This window comes from Melospiza melodia, chromosome 6 (genome assembly GCF_035770615.1).
Source record: "Melospiza melodia melodia isolate bMelMel2 chromosome 6, bMelMel2.pri, whole genome shotgun sequence".
In the NCBI taxonomy this organism is placed as follows: domain Eukaryota; kingdom Metazoa; phylum Chordata; class Aves; order Passeriformes; family Passerellidae; genus Melospiza; species Melospiza melodia.
Genome location: NC_086199.1, coordinates 52604196 through 52626269, shown reverse-complemented (window position 1 = coordinate 52626269; position 22074 = coordinate 52604196). Strand labels below are relative to the sequence as shown.

Sequence of the window (22074 nt, the reverse complement as noted above, 5' to 3'; positions counted from 1 at the left end):
TGTGTCACAGTGCTTGCTGCAGTGCTTCCCTCTGGTTGCAGTGAGTGTTTGTGTACTACTGACTGCTGCAGGAAAAATGGGCTTTATGCATTTGGTCACAGAGCTGAACATACAAGCAAGCTGTGTCTTAGAATATTTAGTAGCCACTTGACCAAGGTGACAGAATAAGAGTTTTTTTTTGTTTTCAGTAATAGTCCAGCCACATCAGGAACATGGGGTGCACTCTGTGTACGTATGTGCTGATAATTTTACACTGCAGTACAATTAAATCCAGGGACATTCCCTAATATCATAAGGAAACATTTGATGTTTAGCTGCTACTTCCAAAGCCTTCTGAAAAGGGCCAGAAATTTCTGACCTCTGTTTAGACTGTATTGTTGGTGGGTTTCCTCTTATTTGTAGCTCCCAGAGATTCCTTTGAGAGATGGGGTGTCCTGGTTCTGCAGTGCACTCATCCTTTGGGGTCTGGCAATGGTCTTGGGCCTTTCTTTAATGCATGACAAAGCACAGAGTGTTGTACAGGCACTGATGGGATTTTCAGTTCTGCCAGCAGTTTCTTTAAGGTGCTTGCAGTTCCTCTGCCAGCTTGTCCAGCAGGTGAAAGGCTGTGCCCTGGGTCCATGAGAAGCTGCTCAGCACCACAGACTCTCCTGCAGCACAGCTGAATTGCACACCCAAATCCAGATGAGCCAGAACTAAGAGTTCACTCTGAGGTGAAGCCTTACCAGAGAAACTCCTGAATCTGCTTAATTTTGTCTAAAGCCACTTGGTACTATTGAGCCCAAGGTCATTATTACAGATAATGTTTGAAAGCTGAAAAAAGCAATAGCAGCAGCTGCAATCTGACCAGATCTTTCAGTGACTGAGCCAGGAATAGAATCCAAATTTCTAGATATGTGTTCAGTCAGTCATATCATCATTACTTCAGCTCAGCCTATTGCCATGCTGGTGTGGATTGTGTTACACTGTCTGGGGTGGTGTGTACAGTATGGAATAGCTTTGGTTGGGAACATAACATTTTTGCTGCCCAGGGCCCATCTGTTTGTTCTTTAGAGCTGTTACTCAGGTAGAGATCTTTTCACACACTTGGATTGAGGGGTGACAAAGGTAAGGAAGGCGTCATTCAAAACATAATACATCCAGAACACAGTGCTCCTGCACATCACAATGATGGTGGCATTCACGTGGAGTCATTGCTGTGTATCTGAGGATTGCTCTCCCCCTCCAGCAGCCTGCGAGGCCCTGCTGGGGCTGGAGGGTTTCCCATCCCTCTCTCCCAGCACGTGAGCTGCCCTGGTGACGGATGGCCCGTGGGCACCCAGTCGAGAAGGACACAGATGGTCAAAGCCATGAATCTGGGAGAGCTGGGAGCAGTGCCTGCTCCTGGCCAATCAGCATTTTCCTCATTTCACCTGTGAGGAGGAATAATTACTGAATTATAGGCTTAATGGGGAAAAAAATGACAAGTCTGTCAGCATTGCATGGGCAAGTGTTACAGAAAGAGCAGAGGATTTCCAGGGAAATCAAGGGGGAAATGGCAAATGCAGCTTTATGCAGGTGCTTTTAAATATGTACAAAACTCCGCAGTGTTTAGATGATTCAGATAGCATTGCTCACATTTTCAGTCAAATCTCAGTACCGTGTATAGGACATGGGTCTGTAAATTAATGAATCTCTGTAGTCTTCTGCCTGAGCCCTGCTGGTGGAACACAGATTTCTTTTTGTGAAGTCTGAATAGACATTGTCTACTTTTGCTGCTATTAGTAGTGAAAATGCAAATTAAATTGGAACATTTTGTGTTTACGTTTTCTCTTGTGTACTTGATCATGAGTTCCACTGCTGATTTAAGGATTTCCTGTAAGAACAGAGATTTAATAAAAACTGATTATGATCCAGTTCAAATATTTTATGCTTGATAGAGGTGATTAAATTTCTCCTTGGTTTACAAAATGTGTATGAAATTAGGGCTAGTCAGAAGAAGAAATTTTATAAAATAGGTAATCACATACTGTTGTGGCTTTAATTTTCATTTCCAGTGGAACTGCAACGCTCCTGTGTGTTCTGTAACCAAGGACTGCCAGTCTTTTCATCTCTCTTCTCACTGTGCCATTGCATCGTATAGAACCCATTCCCCTAAAAAATAATCCCTGAAAGGCTCTTAGCCCTTCCCTTTTGTTGCTTGTATCACTCTGTCTTTTCATTTTTGGACATCAGTGGTTGCTGTTGAGGGTGTGCGTGCTGTGGGGCAGAGCCCAGTGTTGTACACAGGCACTGTCAAACAGCAGAGGGAAAGCTTGCAGAAGCAATCTTCACCCAGTGGTGGCTCCAGAAAGTACCTGCAGGTCCTCCCACCAGCACACATGGTGATGTTTTGGGTTGTGTGACAGCTGGCAGCTGAGCTGGAGCCAAGGGATTTGTTTGGGACAGGACAGTTTAACACTCTTCCTGTTAGGATTCTTACAGTTAGCTTTGAACTGATGAGTGAGTTGTAGGCTGTTCCTGAGACACCTTCTGCTCCCATTTCCTCAGCTGCAGAGCAGGGGTGATGATAGTTTACCAATTGGATTCCAAACTCAGCTTGCTGGTAGTTATTTATTCTGCTTGAAACAGTCAGCAAGTGAGAAAAATCGCAGTGTACTTACTTGAATGTCTTCATAGAACAATAAAAAACTTCTTTAGAGAAGGTTATTCTTTACAATCACTATTTATATTTCCTTTGGCCTAAAACTGTATGAAAGGTCTAATTTCAATTTGCTGCCTCTGTCTTCAGTATTTTGCAAGGTAGAAAATACTGCTTTTCTGACCTACCATCCTATAGCAATGATTTATTCATTTTGATAAACTGTAATTTCAAGCAGAGCTGAAGACAAAATTAATTTTACAGTTCACCAGATTCTGGGGAGGAAGAGAGACACTTGCCTTCAGTTGTATTAACACTGCTCCTTTCATGTATTAATATAAAATAAGATTAAATTCAATAGGGTGGTTTAGGTGACATTTTTTTCAGAAATCAGATCAAGAATTCAATGTATATGACTTTAGAGGCTTTAAAACTCTGATGAACAAAACATGGGAATTTCTTTGTGAAAAGAAACCTGCCTAAACATAAATTGAGCTTCTTTTACTATTTGTTAGGGTTATAGACAGCCATGTAGATAGCAGCTGTTCTTTGTGGGTTTTGCAGTCAGGTGAGATTGCCAAGAGATTGACTGACTTTCTTGGCAGCTGTTCAAAAGGCAAATGTCAGCTTTCCACTACTATTTGTAAAGCTGTAAACAGTTCCTTGTTCTGAAGATGTTCTTGGGAGAAGGAAAAGCACAAATGTGAAAATAGTGTAAAATGATAGCTTTATCCTGAAAGTGGAAGGGAGGGAATCCATGAGGTTCTCTTCTGTCTGTTGGGCCACTTCCAGCTCTTCAGATGCAGGCAGAAAAGTGGTTATTTCCAGTACACAGAAATAATTGTTTAGGTTGTAAGGTAAGAATCAGCCAGAGCTGACAGCAAACAGGAATAAAGCTCTTGAATAAGAATACATGCTTTTTTCTGAAAATAAGATCTTTTCACAGAGGTTTCCTGGTATTACAAAGCCCTTGCCTGAATTTCTGTTTGGGTGTCCTTCTACTGTTATGGAGTATATTTAAGGTTAGTCTCTGTATAGAAACCAGAATAGGCTGCTCCAAACTATTTTCTTCAGACATCAAGTTTCCAGTCATTTCCTGGTAGTGGGATTCAACTACAAAGATATTTTGTTATGAATAGGAAGTACCAGACTAGTGTGTAAAAATTAAATTTTTGTTTGTAGTCTCTTCCGTGGACAAATGGGACTCTAGAAAGTAAAGCAGCAGAAAAAGTGTCTTGTCCAAGAGCTAAAAAAAGTTACGTTTTTATTCTTTTGAGATGTTATCACTTTTAGACAAAGGAGTAAAAAATCCTCTGTGTGTGTAAATAAAATGTCACTGCTCTGTTTGTGTTGTTGCAGTTTATCCTGACTTGTGCACCATCAGTCTCGTGGCTGTTGGGGATATGAATAAACACGTGGACAAGCTGCTTTTCTGGGAAGATGTGTATGGCTTTGACATGTCTTGCATGAAGAAAGCTGTCATTCCAGAAGCTGTTGTGGAGGTGCTGGATCCAAACACACTGATATCTACAGCCAGTGTCATTAAGGTATATTGGCATTGAGCAGGTTACTTAATGCTTAGGAGGCAGGTGAGAATTTTCCTTGGTTTATGGAGGAGGGGCTAAAATTCACATGGCGCACGCTAACTTTGGCATTTATAAATTATAAAGGTGCAGTGAGGTTCTTGCTGCTAAGACTGGAAGGTTTGTATTAACTGCTTTTTTTACCAACTTTTGAGCTTTTAGTAAGGTACTTTTCCCATATTCAGACTGTTCTGTTCTATGATCTCTTCTATCCAAAGCCAAATTTACTTTGGCAATGCTCTACTGGTAACAGTGCATGCATATCCCTTTCTAATCCATGCTGTCATGAGCAGTCACTGTCCAGCTCAGATGGAGGGGCTTATCAAACTTTGTCAGCATGTAGCATAACTGTTGTGCTGAATGGCTTTATAGTAATTTGTTCTCATTTAGCCCTCATGGTTTTTAAAATAACTTAAAATCAATGCATGTGCTCGTTTGCTGGAGTTACAGTACAAAGTAGTAAAATTAATGAGTTGAGGAACAGTGGCATTATAGATAAATTGTTTTAATCAATAGCTATCCCACAGAACAAATGGATTATATTTTGTAGGGAAAGTTTAAAAATGTTCCCATTCATCATTATGATTATTACAGAAGGCACTTTGGTATGTTTGCTCACATCAAGTGCTGCTTATTCTATATAGTTCATAATGTAACTTTTCAAGAAGCAAAACATTCCCTAAAGAAAGACAGGGCAGCATGAAAATTGATTTGGGTGTGTGAGGAAGAGGAGTTTCAGGTGCTATGTCACATGGGATTAGGTAGTTGTTTAGTCTCTTCCCGTTTTTTGGAAAGCTGAAATAGTATTGCCTTATAAAAATTGCCTCATAATGAGAACAACTGAACAGCCTTAGTCTAAAGGGAGATCTTAATTGCCATTCCTCACCTTTACTGACAGAATTTTATTATCCTTTCTGACAGCATATTGACTGCAATACTGCATCCACTCCAGACTTGGAATTCTCTTCAGATTTCACCCTGAGCATTACAATGAGCACACAGTGTACGGTAAGACAATTTCTGTTTCTTCATCCATGGCTGGTATTGCACTGGACTAAGAGACAATCCATTAATTATCCTTCATTTATCATCAGTCCTTGCCTTGAAACATTCATTTCTGCAGTGCAGAGGTGTCAGATGAGCTCTTTCTAAAGAGAGATGGATGTAAAACTGCAGTAATGGTGTTATGGGGCAATGCAGGTAGGTGAGCAAAGGGAAGGGGAAGGAGCACTGGGATCTTTCTGTTCTCTGGCCCATCTTCTGAAATACAAGAAAGTCTGGTGTTGGCTTGCCTAAGTAATGCAGTGAGCTTTCAAACATTACATTATAAGCAAAGACAGGATGGCCCAATTTCACAGTAATTTTCTTTTATATGCAATACAAATTTGAAATGCTTTCTAATAATTTATTAAAATCCCATCATCAAATTTGACAAAAGAGCATTACGCTCTGAAATCAAGAGTAGAAACTGAAATTTTTGCCCTCTGGAGTATTGTGAAACCTCTGGGAGTTTCATGCTTAAGTCACATCACAAAATCAAGTGTAAAGGGGTAATTTTTAACTTAGTTCTAATATATTGAGATAATTCTGCTACGGCTGGTTTATTGGGATTTTGCATGAGTATACAGAGAGGAGCTGCAGGCTTCCTCTGACATGGACACAAAGACTATGTTTCTGTATGATAGAAGCTGCTTGGGGTGATGACAAACTCTTGGATGCCTGCATCAGGCAATGTCATTCCTGGTTTGGATGTCAGGTCATGCTGCTGCATTTGCAAACATTTTTGCAGAGTAGCAGTGTGCATAAGAGCTTGTTGATGTCAAAAAGTGGAATTTTCCCATGTATAAAGTTTAAATCATTATCATTTTTAATTAGTAGCTGTGTACAAATAATTCATATTTACTTGTCATTTATCACCAAATTGGGTGAATACACAATAACATTTTTGAGTTTATTAAATGGAAGTCTGTATATTTTACTGTGCAAACAAATGGAACCCCTCCTGTTTCATGTATCATAGGATAAATGTAGTTGCCTCAGGGCAGAGTCAGATTTGAGATCAAGCTCCTCTGCAGCCCTGGTTTAATTTTATTAATCTGGCCATATTTGAATAACTGATTAAACAGGAATCTTTACAAAATTTTGGTCATCTTTCTGATGTTTGGGTAAAGTAAAATAGCTTATTTTATAAACACTGTTTTCCCCAGCACTAAGCTCTTACAAAAACTTCATTTCTGCTCTGTGATTTTTTGACATCATTGGCATATAAATCAAGATGTGTACCTGCATTTTATGACTTCCAAGAAGAAGGGGAGGGAAGTGGGGTAAGAGCAGTGTTTCTGAAATTTTGCAGCAAATGCAGCTTCTAAAAAATGATCAGAATGCTGTAAAGTATTTTGCACTTCATCATTTAGGTTTATTGACACTTTGAGTGAAATTTCCACAGTTTCTATGATGGATTGTAGAAGTTTAGTTGAAGGTTGACAGTTCATCCATCATATCAGCCTGCCTAACCTTGCAGTAAATGAACAATAAAAGTCTATTATTTATGTTGAAATTTTTGAGGAGATGCTTTAAGATTGCAATTTGTCTTTTAAAAATAATATTTGATGTTTTTCTTGTTTGCATATGTTCTGTTGTTCTACTGGCTTTTCATTTTCCGCACAAAAAGCGAAAGTTGCTTACATTTCCCAAAATTCTAGGGTTTGGTACTTGTCTCTTAAATTTTTTCAGGGTTTTTTTAGTTATGAAGATTTTAAAATATCTTTGCTTTATTTACAAAAAATACTCCACAAAAATAGCAATTTGTAAATCCATCTTTATATACTTGTTCTTCATTTCAAAGCAGCTTTTCCTCAGCTATGCAAGTGTGGAAGCAGATTTGGTTCTCTTATTCCTGATGTTGCCATCAACATTGCTGATAGCCAAGCAATTTTACCATCAGAACTAGGGCTGTCTGTTGAATAATCTGTCCTTAGAAACAGGCAAATCATTATCATTTTTATTTAGTAGGTGTGTACAAATACTTCATATTTACTTGTCAGTTATCACCAAATTAGGTGAATACACAGTAACATTTTGGGGTTTATTAAATGGAAGTCTATATTAGACATCTTTTAAGACATCTTTTTAGGCATCCTTTTAAGACATCTTCTAAGACATTTTTCCAGACATCTTTTTGTCATTAAAAGATGACCAAAACAGATGTAGAGGCACATGTTATTTGGGGTACATGTCATGTAGGGTTCTGTTATTTGTTCTGGGGACCCTCCTGCAGAGCAGCTGGGGGTTTGCAGTGTCCCTGGCTGTGTGGGTGGCTTTCCCTGCTCCCTGCCATGCCCTGTGTGCATGCAGAGCAGTGTGAGGCAGACCTTCCTGCACTGGTGTGTCAGCAGCATGGAGTGCACAGCTGCTCTCACTGAACTTGGGTTTGCAGAGGCTTTGCACTGATGGGGAGTAATTCAGCAGGTAGTTAGAGAAAAGGCTGTGGGCTCCTCTGGTTGGAGTGTGCAGCATAAGAGTTGAATAGCTAAGCTCTCAGCTGGCATCTTTAGAAATAACAGCCTTATCAGGGTCTGCTGCTTCCTCCAGCAGCCTGTTTGTCTGTCTTTGCTAACAGGACAGAACGCTGGAAAGGCTGACAGGAGTCAGAGCCACAATTGCAGTTTGTTAGCAGCTCATCACCACACTGGCTTTAGTTATGGCTTGGAACACCCCCAGGGTCCCTCAGGCAGGAGAGGCTGCCCTTCATGGTTCTGTGGCAAAGCCATAGAATGCTTTGGCTTGGAAGGGATCCTAAAGATCACCTGGTTCCACCCCTGCCATGGCCAAGGGGTGCCACCCTGGATCAGACGGCTCCAAGCACCACCCAGCCTGGCCTGGGACTGCAGGGCTGGGGCATCCCCAGCTTCTCTGGGCAACTGTGCTGGGCCTCACTCTCTTCACAGTCAGAATTTCTCCTAATACCAACTCTGAATCTCTCCTCTTTTAGTTCAAAACCATTCCCCCTTGCCCTGTCACTATCTGCCCATGTCAAACAATGCTCAATTCCTCTAAAATCTGTCCTTAGTTTTCCTCAGGTGTTTTCTGGGTTTGGATGAAATGTACTAAGGACATGAATGCCCAGCCATCGTGGTGAGCTTGTGTAAAATAGAGAAACTGTGCAATTCACAAAACCAAGAGCATAACATTGACACATCTGATTTGTTTGTCCTTCCACCTATTTGAAACTACTCTCATACTTCCGTGTGACCAAAAAAACCCCTAGCAGAGTACTAGGTCATGCTCATGAGAGATTAATCTCATGTCTTACTGTTGGTGCATCTTGAGTGTATTTCAGATGCTCCTGTAATACATTGAGTCATAGCCTTAAAAAATTATTAAGGCTCTAAATAGTTTTTTTCCTTCCAGATGTTCAAGAAATTAAATAAGTCTTCCCAAAAAATTCTAATACACATAAGAAATAAAAAAATTATTGAGCAAAAAGAAACATTCTAAGTACGGTCTTTTATGTGCTGGTTAGTCTTTTAGAAATTTTGAGACAGGGTGGTGAGGTAGTTAGTGCTTTTTTCTGAGAATATATTGCTTCTGGTAATTTTTTTTCTTCATTCCTTGCATGCTTTGCCACAAAGAAGCATTTTGTAAAGTGTGAAATGGTTGCATGGAAAAATTATTTGAAATTGTTCCAAAGTACTTTTATTGCAAGTTGACTTGATTTTGGTCCTACAAAGATAATAGCAGAAAAAACCCCATCAATTAGCCTGCAGAAGTGCATTTTCCTAATAAAGAGCTAGAGTTTGTCACTGTTGATTTTAATGAGACATCTGGCTAATATCAGTTAGTAGATGCTGCTAGAAAAATACTCCATTAATTGTATTCTAAGTTGATCACTGTGTGAGCTTTTGAGATAAAATATAATGGTGATTGCCCTCAGTACAGAAATCAATTGACAAACTTTCTCTTTTGTTTGCAAGCATTTCCCCTGGGAGTCCATCAAGGTTGATCTTTCCTAGCTGAATAACAATATCCCCTGAGAGGAAAATGGCAGTATCTCTTCATTGCTCCCAGGAGATTTTGTCAAAGAGCAGGGTATGTGTAGTGGGAGGGAGGAAGGGGGTGAAGGAAGGATAATGAACTGGAGGACGTGACTGATATGTTAAAACCTTCAGGAGGAAAAAGGAAGTTGAGTTGACTAGAGAAAATAATTCTGACTAAGGAAAAAAATCTTTTCTTAAGTGTTTGGCAGTTTCATTTCTTACTATCAGGTCTTCTATTTGGGAGCCAACTAGAAGTATTACCATATGAATCTTTGGTTCCAACCTTAGGTGAGAAACTAAATTTATTAAGCTAAAGTTGGAAATTGGTGTGGGTACCCCAGTTAAATCCACCTTGAGTGCCTGATTTCTGAGTAAAGAAATACTCCTCTACCATGTTACAAAGCAGGTATTATCCTTCTCATCTCTTTACTTATCTGCAGCCTTCTCTGCAGTGACATCCAGATTATTAATCTTTAAAGCACAAAATTGCTGGGTTTTAATTGCCAGGGGTTTCTTTTCCCCATGATAAAGCGCAGCAGCTCTGCTGCATGGATGACAAACATTCCATCTCCATGCTTGGATAAACTCCATCAAAAGCACATTATCTCCCACTTCTGTGGCCAGCTGTCTAATTGTATTTGTTGTAGCCACTCACTGTTGGAACATGATATTGGTGAGGAGCAAGAATGATAAATTACTCACTGTAGGTGATAGTGATGATGATAATTTTTAATTTCCTTGTTCCTAAGTGATTTGGTAAGGCTGCCTTTGAGTTCTCATAAGGAAAGGAGCAGTCTCATTTGTTTTGTCCTGTTAAAATGCTGCATGTACAGCCAGCCATTTTCTTTAGGAAAAAAGTCTTTGTACTCAGATGTATTTGAATTAAAATTTAGATTTTTTCTTTGCATTTCAGCTAAAGGCTCTGAGTTGAAGATTGTAAATAATGCATACTCATTTACTGTATGTTAAAGCTTTTTCTGGTTTTATTATATTTGGTATATGTTACGTGAATAAATGGGGAGAAAAATAGTCTTGAAATCATTTCTTTGGGAGGGAGGAAAACCAGTGAGAAGACAAGTGAATCTTACTGGGAGGACCTGCTTAAATTGCAGGTTTTTCATGTGCTTACATGGACACTTTAGAAACCCTCAGTAATGAATGAAGATCTTAAGCTACATGAACTCTTCATCAGAGTGGTGGGTTGACAAAATCAAGCAGGAGTTTGTGGCTGCTATTTTAATTTGAGGAATATTTTATTCCTAGCTTTTGTACTCTTGGTGACCTTTGTAGGATGTTGCTCTGCAGCCTCAGTAGTGTATATCTATTAATGTATATCTAATCCTTAATGTTTCCTTCATTCCTTATTTGGCCACCTTAGTTCCCTGGCTAAATACATTGGCTTTGTTTTGGAGTTTTTGTCCTCATAGCTTGCCTTTTCTCCTGGCAAGTTGTTTGAGAACAGGAAGAATAATATTTTGGTAGTGTTTTCTAATATTTACTGTCCTTTGAGGCTCGAGCATGTGTCAGGCTGGAGTTGTAATTATTTATTACCAGTTTAGAAGTAATTTTTTTGTTTTCCTCTTTCATGGTATTCAGGAGACTGGCACTTGAAAGATTTTTCCAAAGAAGGTTTAAGTTCTTACTGATTAGTTGTAGGTGAAGTTGTAAATGAGCTGTCAAAGGTGTCACAAAAAGATGAGAGAAATTGCAGTAGCAGAAAAAACAGCTATCATTATGCTTAAAAAAAAAAAAAAACAAGAGGAAAAAGAATCAAAGGCAGTAGTTATAAAGCATCATTTAGAATTTATGGAGAAGTTATTTTTCTTTAGCTTGACTTTTAAAAAAGATGTTTAGTTTGACTTGTAAAAAAGATGTTTAATGGAAGTCTGGCCACCCTTATATTTCATTTTAATATGCATGTGTCTGTGATTGCTTCTAGTGTGATTTTTTTTTTTCCTTATATTTTGCTGCATGTGATAAATTACACAACAAGAGGGGATGACTGACTCGTACTTCAGGTGGTAGATATTGGAAATCTCTTTCTTTGTAGTATTGCATATGTAATAGATGCTTGTGATTATTATAGCTGCTGTAATTTGGAATACTGTTCAAAAGTCAATGAAAGGAAAACATTTTGAACTTCACTTTTACAGAAGTATTTCTCTGAAATGCACTTAAACATAAAAGATACATAACTGTACATTTCAACATAAACATCAACAAGTTACAGAAGGAAAGAAGGGAAGGTATAAATTCCTTAAAAGAAGATAGTAAGCAAACCCACAATATTACGGCTAGTTTTTTGTTCTCAAGTATTTCAGCTTTGGTTTGTGTCAGTTTTTAGCAACACATCAGTTTCTGAAGTGGTACAGGGTTTACATAGTACAGCTGGAGAGTGTTGGTGATGTTTTGGTTTAGGGGTTTTTGGACTCCCTGTGATGCTATCAGATTTTAGTTTTGCAGAGCTCTTTCAGGGAAGACTGAACCATTGGCTCGGTTGGTCAGAGCACAGTGCTCACAATGCCAGGGTTGAGGTGTTAATCCCATATGGGCCATGAGCTCAATGATCCTTGTGAGTCCCTTGCAACCCAGAATATTCTGTGACTCCCACTGCTTCATGTAGAAGCAGAAATTCTAATGGTTTGTATCCAGCTTTTTGCAGAATGCTGAGAGGACAAATAATTAGAACTGTGTTGTGCCTCTGTGCCCTTTGATACTTTTCTGGAGGCATACATAGAATTCTTTAATTGGAAAAGACCTTCAAGATGATTGAGTCCAACCTGTAACCCAGCACTTCTGAGTGCAGCCCTAATCCATGTCCCCAGGTGCCACATTGACATGACTCCAATCACTCCAGGGATGGTGCCTCCACTGCCCAGTTTTAACTTGACAGCATTTTGAGAAATTCCCAGAGCTGTTCACAGGAGCATATCCTCAGGAACTTGAGCAATAATATTTTTCTTTTTTTGGTTTCTTCTGGCTCAACAAATATTTCAGTGTTCAATATTGAAGGACATCTATCCATTTTAGAACATAACAAGAAGAAATTAATGGGTCAATGTAGAGCTCTTGTTCTCTGTAATCCCTGGAGCTCTGATTAAGGTGATCTTTTTGATGTAATAATAGTTATTATTACTGCTCTGGATTAGCTATTCAAAGTCAGTGTTTCGGGTTGTTTCAGATAGGGAAACCACTGATACTGTAAAGAATAAAATAGTTATTTATCTAGTAATTTACAAGAGGTACAAATCCTGTTTCCCTTAACACAGCAGAGGCAGCAGGGAACATTTTCTTTGCTTGTAACTTTTCAACCTGAACTTGACCCCCAAAAATAGTTCTCTGGAGCCTTTTGTCAGGGTAGCAAGTAGGGTGTTTCTGTCACCTCTTGTTACCAAGTGTATGAACATTTGCATCTGCCTTGGCTAGGTCTGTCTGCTGGAGCTCTTGGCTTTTTGATCCAAGATGTAGCTGGATTGGCTTGTTTTCTCTGGAAGCCAGATTTTTTTTTTCTCCTCGATTTGTTTTTGGTGTCACAACTTTGTTCTCCTGCAGTAATCACATCCTAATTCTTATTTGTAAGTATATCAGCAGTATTGAGCTGATGGTTGAAAAATATTTTCTATGACTTGCTAGATCTCTGACTAATGTCCAGAAAAGATTGTGCATCAATAAAAGTAGTCTGATGGGTCAATAGAACTTTGTCAAAACCTTCTCAGTCTTTACTCAAAAGGCATATTAGAGACAAGGCTTTAATTCACTTAGGAATGAGATTCTCAGAGTGAGTGATAGGACTTTAGTAAAGGGCAGGAAGAGTTGCTGTTTCCACTGTGTGATGCTCATTTGTCATGGAGGGCTTTCAGTGTCTCCATGGCTTGTTTTGTATTTTAATCCTTTGGCCACATTGGAGTTTGGAACTTGCCAGGCTTGTCTGGAGTGCCCTTTGTTGAAAAGCAGGTACTTTAGCACAGTTTTACTGGTTTAATGCATTTTATTCTTCATTGTGTTGGCAACATCTGTTTTGGATTTAGACTAGAGAGGAAAAATACCAGAATGACTTCTTCATATTATATATTACATAGTGATGAAACTCTATTCCCTAATTCTGTAAACATGTTTTACTTTTTTTTCCCATCACTATCTTGTGTGAATCTGTATGAAGGGTGTGCTATAGAAACTGTCCTTTTTAGCTCTTCAGAACAGGCAGTTTCCTGGTGCTGGCCTAGGAGAAGAGCCCTGGTGCAGTAAGAGAGAGGTTCCAGTGGGTTGCTGGCAGTGAGTTTTCATGGGACAGGCTGGCCATCATTGCACTGGTACATCCTTCCTTTGGATGCAGCTGATAGGGGAGAGACCCTTCCTCCCATGGCAGGGATGGAGAGAGTCCCCAGCTGAGTAACTTCAGCCCACTGTGGTCACTCAAAAACTCTCTTTGGGTTATTTCTTCAGGCTGGTGTGATAGAAAAGCACAACTGCCTTGGGACCAGGGTCTGATGTGCTTTAGCCTTTTCACAGGACAGGACAAAACAAATAAAGGTGAGCATGGACAGGATTTCACAGGTGGAACTGAAGTGAATGTTTAATTAGCATCTTCCAGGTGTTTATTTGGGTTTCTGGGACTCTAACAAGGCATTTTCTTGTCAGGAAAGCAGTCCAGCGTTAAAAGACTGAGTTGTGATAGTGTCAATATAGTGTTTTGTGTGTGAACATTTTATATCTATTAGTATTAGGAGGAAATTCTTCCCTGTGAGGGTGGTGTGGCACTGACACAGATTGCCCAGAGAAGCTGTGGAAGTGTTCAGGGTGAGGTTGGATGGGGATGGAGCAACCTGGCTTGGTGAAGTTGTCCCTGCCCACAGCACAGGTTTGGGAACAACATGATCTTTTAGGCTCCTTCCAACCCAAAGTGGTCCATGATTTCTTTTCCTATTCAAACTGGAAGAAAAGTCCCACTAATGAATTAGGCACTGAGGAGAGAGGCTGTGGATGCTAGGAGTGGGATGGCAGGAGGAGCAGAGAAGGAATCATATGGAGTGTTGCTATTAGAATCTGTTAGCTGCTGGAAGGGCCAGCAGGAAGCATTTGTGAGTGTTTTTCCTGATCTGTGTGTGTAGTAAGGAAGAAAAGGATTCCCTGCCTGGTTGTGCTCTGCCTCTGTCTGCAGGGAGCTTCTGTGGAAATTCCTGTTTAGCCACACAGGGAGGGAACAAATCCTGCAGAATCCCTCGTGGGAGGGATATTGGTGTGAGTTTGCTGAGGGTCATGGGCAGGAGAAGGACTGAGTTTTGTGCTTGTGGGTTTGCACACCTGAAAGGCTGTTTTCTCACATATCATTCTGGTTGCAGTTAAGGTGAGTGGGTTGTTTTGGAAATTGATACTAAGATCTGATGTGTAATAAAATGCAGTTACAGTGGGCTGAATATTCTCAAATGGAGCAAAGGTATAATGGCAGCTTTTTTTTTTTTTTAACCTAGGATTTCTAGCATACTTGAAAGCATAAATACAAGCTCGTTCCTCTTGGTAAACACTTGAAAATAAGTAGAAATTTCAATAAGTGCATATATGAATCACAGACTTTTTCTTGAGTGTCATTGTTATTCCTTTATTGTATTTACATTTTCACCTCTTTTTATAGGCAATTGCTGGTTACTTTGATGTATTTTTTGAGAAGAACTGCCACAACAAGGTGAGCATTTGGAGTTATGCATTTTAAAAATGTCTTTGAGTGATGAAGATTTTATTTTGTGTCAAGGTGTTTGGCAGTGAGTCTGTTTTGCTGTAGCAAAGCCTGCATATGCATCTGTGTTTAGTAATTGATTGATGTGGTGTGATATGAAAAAGATTGTTTTTAATCAAACTCTTGAACTCCTCCATTGCAGGTCTTATTTTCAACGGGTCCCCAGTGTACCAAAACACACTGGAAACAGACAATTTTTCTCCTGGAGAAGCCAATTCCTGTAGAAGCAGGTATATTTAAATTCAGTTGGGATGCAACAATAATTGTGTTACAGTGCTGTTACCATTAAAGCTAGATACAAAATACTTCAAAATTTACATAAATTTCAAGTTCAGGAAGAGCTAGTAAATAAATCTTTCAGCTGCTGTTAAAGGAATTTTTTTTGTCTCATCAAACCAGGGAAGCATCTGCGTACAAAATTCTGGTTTAAAATTATACATAAATATATGCATGAGTATCTTGCCAGTGGACATATCTCTTATACTTGTATAGCTGCATCCTGGAATTTTGGTGAGAAGAGTTCTGTATCAAAGCATTTCTGATGCAGAACAATGTAAGACCAGAACACTGCTATGGGCATTCTCTTAATTTTGACATTACTAATATTCTGAAGTATCAAATTTGTCAAGTGCTTGCACAGGATTCCTTGTAGCCCTCCTGAAGTGTCCTGTATTTAAAGGGATCATGCATATTTGCATGGGTTGTATCTGCCACAGTGGAGTTATTCTGGAGAATGAAAACACTTTTAAAGAACTCACAGCCATGAACTTGAAGTATTGAATAGCTTTGCTTGGTAATAAAACTGTAAAGTTTTATAAAATGGTTAAATACTGTCATGAGTTTCACCTTGAATTTGATGCAAGTAGAAGGATTTTCATTGTCATCAGGGATAAGCAAAATTCAGATGATAAACTGTTGAGGTTTTGAAAACTATAAAGTGATGCTTGTTAGTGGTTTAATTAGTTCTATTCTTGAGGTCTTGAAGGCACATTTTGTGCAAGTAGTCAAATATTCCTTGCTTTATAGCAAGGACACAAGTATATCCATGACTCTCATTGGATGGACATGCCACAGATGAACAGACTTTAACCTCTTATTCCTGTAGAGCTTTCTTTCAGACTCTCACAGACTTTTTACAATCTGAGGAAATGGAGCAGTTACATTTTCATGCTGTTATTTTATTTGTGTCCATTTGGCCACCAGATATTTACTGTTGAACTCTCACCCAGTGATGAATCAGTTGTCTTTGGGAGCCCCTTTTCTTTACACACTAGCAGAACCAAAGGAGGAGCCTCAGAATGGGGCTCATTTTTGCTGGGCAGTTAATAAACTCATGGTAATGTGAGGCCCTGACCTGAGCAGTTTGTAAATAGATCAGGCGTACTGGGGGGAAAGCATAGAAAATGTTGTGTGGATGCTTCTGCACTCAATTGAACTGTGAAGTTCCCTTTTCCAGCTACCAGACATGACAACTTTTTACCAGGAACTTCTTTCCTGGAGGCACTGAGGTTTGTGATACCTGACATATCACTTCTGTCTTTCATGCTTTGAATTTTTATTCTTAAACAGTTTTTATTTGCACTTGAAGTCCTGTCATTTCTTGGGGTGCACCCATGCTTTGGTGCATTCATACTTGGCTTGTGTTCTCTGCAGATTCTCTTTCTAGACAAGCCTGACTAAGATCTCCTTGCTGCTGCTCATTAAATCTCAATGTCATAGTGATTTTTTTAAAAAGTGCAGTGACATTTATTAAAATATGCACATTATTTCATATTACAGAGATCATTTGACATTTTTCAACTGTGTGAAATTACTGGAGGTGTGCCCCAGCCTAGGTGTGGTGACTTTCTGAAGGCAACTGCAGAAACAATGTGCCCTGCTTGTGTGAACCCAGCCAACTTGACCTTCAAGATCACTTGTGCTGTAACTCCTTCCTTCTTTTTTATTAGCTCGTATTTCTTAACATTATTCCCATAACAAATCTTGTTACAGCTGTTTCTCTTTCTTGCTGCCTGTCTCCTACTCTTTGTAATTATTTAAATTCACCTTTCCCATTCTGTCTGCTTTTATATCTTACATGAAATTACCATTTACATCTAGGATTGTCTGCCTTTTGCTTCTAGTGCCCAAGAAGATTGAGAGAAACACCTGATGTAATTTCCTTTTCTTTTGTAATGCCAGTCTTAATTTCTGTGGGATATTTGTTGGTTGTTGATGACATAAGCCCATGCAGAAGATGCTTCCTGGTACTTACATAGGAATGTATGTTAATTTACATGATTTTTCTGGAAAAACCATTCCCTCTCTTGATCGCTTGACTTTGATCCTTCTCCTTCATTGTTCCAAAAATCTTTTTGCTTAAGGCATGTTGTTGTGATTACAGATTTCCCTATCTTCCTTTTTTATATTCTTCTCTTTGTCTAAATAGTGACTTGAATATTCATCTTGATAATTTGTCATTAGCCAATTTTTTTTGTTTCTTCAGTCTTTCCATTTTCTCAGCTAAACGAACTGTTCGAGCTCATTTTGCAGCCTATTTCAATGTGCACTTCCAGCTGTTTCTCTTGTCCCACTTGTTAATGAATTAGCACCACTCCTCATTGAGCCTGGCATGTTGAACTGAGCTCCACTGTGCCTGAGCTTTTAGGGAAGCCTTGTCTTCAGAAGGACTTTCCTCAGTGCAAATGAACTGGAGGCAAAAGTAGCTTTATTAGATTACACATCATCATTTGAAGCCTTTCCATCCATCCCTGTGTTTACTGGTGTTCATCAGCCCTCTGGAGAAATTCTTAGCTTCAGAAATACATCATGGCAATTGAAGGAACATCAAAGATGTACTTTTGACTAAATATATTCGTGGAATCATTAAGGTTGGAAAAGACCTTTAGGATCATTGAGTCAAGTCATTAACCCAGCACTTCCAAGGACACCACTGTAAGAGACTGAATGAGAGATGCAGGACTTCAGGGGTCTCCAAAATGCAGTTTATTGTATCCAAGATGTTACAGCAGTCCAGGGTGGTGGGTGACAGAGCTGTGCCTACAGCTGTCAGCTCCAGCTGCAGGCAGACCTGGACACCCTTTGGTTTTGGTTACATTGCATTATAGACTTTTCTTTAGGTTACAATGCGTTATAGACTTTTCTTTGCTGAGCATCTTAATGCAGTAGAACCAATCTATACCTTAACCATTATCTATAGCCTATCATAACTGCTATAATTACCATATTCACGTCACTGTTCTCCAGTCACTAACAGTCAGTACATTACAGTTAAGGCCAGAAGTTGTTTTTCAGTTTTCTTGCAGTGGAAAATTCTGAGACCTTTTTCCTAGTTGCCACATTTGCTGACTTGTTTGCCTGTGCTTTCTAACTAACACACCCTTTGTCTCCTTGGTTATCCAGTGAGACTGGCTCAGCAATTCTTTTCTTCTAGATCAAAACTTGCTTCCATCTCTATTCCTTCATCAGACCCTACATTTAAAATATTTCTGCCAAGCACACATATCTGTGAGACTTCTTTGTCAAACTTTCATCCTTCCCATCACACCACTAAACCATGTCACTGAGTGACACATCTACAGTTCCCTGGGCAGCCTGGTCCAGTACTTTACAACCCTTTCCATGAGAAATTTTTCCTAATGTCCAACCCAGGTGCAACCTGATGCCATTTCCTCTTGTCCTGTTGCTCATGACCTGGGAGAGGACCAGCCCCACCAAGCTCCTTGCAGGGAGTTGTAGAGAGCCAGAAGGCTGTAGAGAGCTCTGAGCCTTCTTTTCTTTAGGTTGGGCCCCGCCAAGCTCCCTCAGCCCCTTCTCATCAGACGTGTGCTCCAAAGCCTGCCCCAGCTCAGTTCCCTCTCTGGACACACTCCAGCACCCCAAAGCCTTTCTTGTGGAGAGGAGCCCAAAACTGACCCCAGGACTCAAGGTGGGGCTCAGCAGTGCCCAGAGCAGGGGGACAGTCCCTGCCCTGGTCCTGCTGGCTGCACTACTGCACATCCAAGCCAGAATGACATTGGTCAAGGTAAACTCTTCTTTCTTTCTAGTAAATGTGTGAAAATAAACAGAAATAATGCAACTTGAGTCTAACACTAATCTGGCCAGTGTTACCCTGATGGCGTTCGCTTGTAGCTTTTTAATAGGTAGTGAAAGAAGAATTTGCCAGTGGGAAACGCATTTTAAATGTTTTCTTGTTTTGAAAGCATCTTTCAGACAGGGCAGTGGCTGTTTTTCCCCAGTGAAGAAAAATGGTTCCCTCAGATTTTTAGTTCTGAGTAAAATAGTAAGGCTGGCTAAAAGTCCCTTATCAGATGCTTTATAGCTTCTGGGGCCATGCCTGGAGTGGTTATAAAGCACTGATTGTATTTGGTTTTGCTCTGTAAAAGAGGTTGAGCTTACAGATATCCAAACCTACTGGGTATTTAACTGGAAAATGCTCCTTTATGCCATGGCAAAATTGTTTTGTTCTGCAGTATGAACTAGCTAATTTTCTCAGCTGTTTGATGCCAGGGTGTTTGTTGTAAAAATAGATCTATTTTCTCAGCCATAAAAAGGATGGAATGTTTGATCTATTCTAATGATAGCAGAATCGAGCAGTTGCAAGCCAAAGGATGGGTCTTGGAGCTCATCCTGCCTCCTTTGCTGCTCCTGCACTCCAGGTGTGATGTTTGTGCATCTCTGGGATGAGGTGGGAGAGGTTCATTCTGGCTCCAAAGGTCTGGACAGTGAGGCAATAAAATCCACACCTAATTAATACTGATTGTTTGCCACTGAGTTTCAGTGTGATACCTGTGGTAGGTAGAGCTGTATATAATGGGAATATGCAAACTGATATATTTAATGGCTAATTGCTGTTCACTTCTTCAGATATAATGTGTGAGTGGGGGATAGCCTCTTACTACTCATGTGTTCTGAAAAACCAGTTTTCTTCCTCATGGACGGTGACAAGAGACTTGAAGCTGATTTTCAGCCAAGTGAAACGAAATAGCATCAGCATGTTGGATATGCTTTAACTGTTTGGCAAGCAATTAAAATTAAACTGGAGAAAGAAGCAATATATCCTGAGTTTTCTCAGACAAAACAGTGATGTATTGTAGGCTCCCTACAGAGTACAAACCTTCTCCTAGAGCCCTTTTAATAGCTTGAACATGTCCTTATTTTGAAGATGGAAATTGAGATCCAAAGCAGTGTCTTTTTCTCCTCAATGGTCAAAAATGAGTCCCTTCCTTTTGTTTTTTGTTGAAATACTCCTGCTAAGCAAACAAAAAACGACATCATTCTCATTTGGTTGTCTCAAGAATTTACTACATAAATCAAATGCTTACAAAAATTATTATTTTAAAGGGCCCACAGAATCTTTTCAATAACAATGCCTTAAGTTAAAACCCAGCTCTGTATGCAGGCAAATGCTATTAGCAATAAAACAGCCTATTGTCAACATTGTGTGCTTTTGCTATTGCATTGCAGTGAAAATAAAACCTTGATTTGTTTTTCTGTGGTGTTAAAGGGGCTAGCACAGCAAAGCTGGAGCAGCATTCACATGACTGAGCTCTTGTAAAATCCTTGATTATCTTTAGTCCCTCGTCTCTGTAATTGGAAAGCTGTTTGTAAATTTACAAACTGAAAGACTGTTGATTTGTCTACTTAGACAGCACTATTAAAAGTAGGAAAACAACACTAGCACGATTAATCTGTCTGAATGTTTTGATCCTATACTGAAATACTTCTATATTGTGCATCCCAGTTGGATAATTTGGCTCCTAATTAAGATTTTAGTGTCTGTTTTGCCTGTCTACAGCTGCAACATGGTGTCTGTAGAAGTCTGTCGCATTTATTTGCAAGTGGCACCTCCAAAAAGATGCTGGCTTTTAAAATCTAGTAAATGTTAAAACCTGAATTTTGAGGTCACACTAAGTCTGGCAAGTCTTATGTTGTGTTTATCAAAATCTCCATTTTAAAATGATCATGCTGACTTTTCAGGAACATTTTCAGGTGTGTGTTTTAGGGCACTAAATTGAGAGAATCTCTTCTCATGGCTGTACTAGAAATCCCATATTTAGACAGGAAAACTTGGATGGACTGATGGCACAGATGTTATTTTGGGTGCCTCCCTTTGCAAGTTCTTCAGCTGTGAGGGAATATGGTTCAAACAGCAACAACAATCTGGTTTTCTCAGAATTTTGTCACAGTGCTGAGAGAAAGCTTGGGGCAAGGCTATACAGTTTGGAATCTCAGTACAAGAAGTGTTGAATTAAGCTAGTTGTAGGTGAGTGAGTTTGGGCACTGCAGCTCTGCACTGTGGAGGACCTGGCTGTCACCATTCCCTGTGGCAGCTCTGTGTGCTGCCTGAGCTGTCTGGGGATCTCTGCAGAGCACACAGCTTACCTCAAGCAGCCACACAAACCTGGCTTGCCTCACCCAGCTGGCAGTGCTCACTTCTTTGCAGCAGCCTTGCTCCTGGTTTAAATGATACATAAATATATGCATAACTTATACATAAATATATGCATGAGTATCTTCCAAGATATGGGCATATCTCTTATACTTGTATAGCTGCATACTGGAATTTTGGTGAGAAAAGTTCCGTATCAAAGCATTTCTGATGCAGAAAATTGTAGGACCAGAACACTGCTATTGACATTCTCTTTATTTTGACGTTGCTCATACTCTGAAGTATCAAATTTGTCAAGTGGTTGCACAGGATTCCTTGTAGCCCTCCTGAAGTGTCCTGTGTTTAAAGGGATCATGGATATATGTATCTGCTACACTGGGGTTACTCTGGAAAATGAAAATGCTTTTAAAGAACCCACAGCCATCTTTCTTGAGCAGTTGAAAAGTGTCAATTTGGTACAAAAAATCCTCAGAGAATATACTCAGAACGTGCATGGAGTAGACAGAGCCTCAGGATAGTTCCAGCAGAGGGTGAGCAGTGATGCAGCAGAAGGCAAACAGCTGATGAGAGCAGCCAGCCCAGAGGAAGGGCACCACTGATGGGTGATACCAAAGGGCAGTGGCTGCTGCTCAGGACAGAAACTGCTGCTTGCATTGCATCGCACTGGCTTGGGGGTTCAGTGGGAGAAGGGCCCAGAGGGAAAGGGGGCACTC

General features: G+C 39.8%; 1 protein-coding gene across 1 annotated transcript in view; it reads left to right on the top strand.

Moving 5' to 3' along the window:
* Nucleotides 1-22074, top strand: part of PRMT3 (protein arginine methyltransferase 3) — a 53787-nt gene that overhangs the window by 27884 nt on the left and 3829 nt on the right. The window contains exons 11-14 of the mRNA XM_063158170.1: nucleotides 3980-4167; nucleotides 5125-5211; nucleotides 14869-14919; nucleotides 15113-15200. Of these exons, the coding sequence (XP_063014240.1) occupies nucleotides 3980-4167; nucleotides 5125-5211; nucleotides 14869-14919; nucleotides 15113-15200 (414 nt within the window). The remainder of the gene's footprint in view (nucleotides 1-3979; nucleotides 4168-5124; nucleotides 5212-14868; nucleotides 14920-15112; nucleotides 15201-22074) is intronic.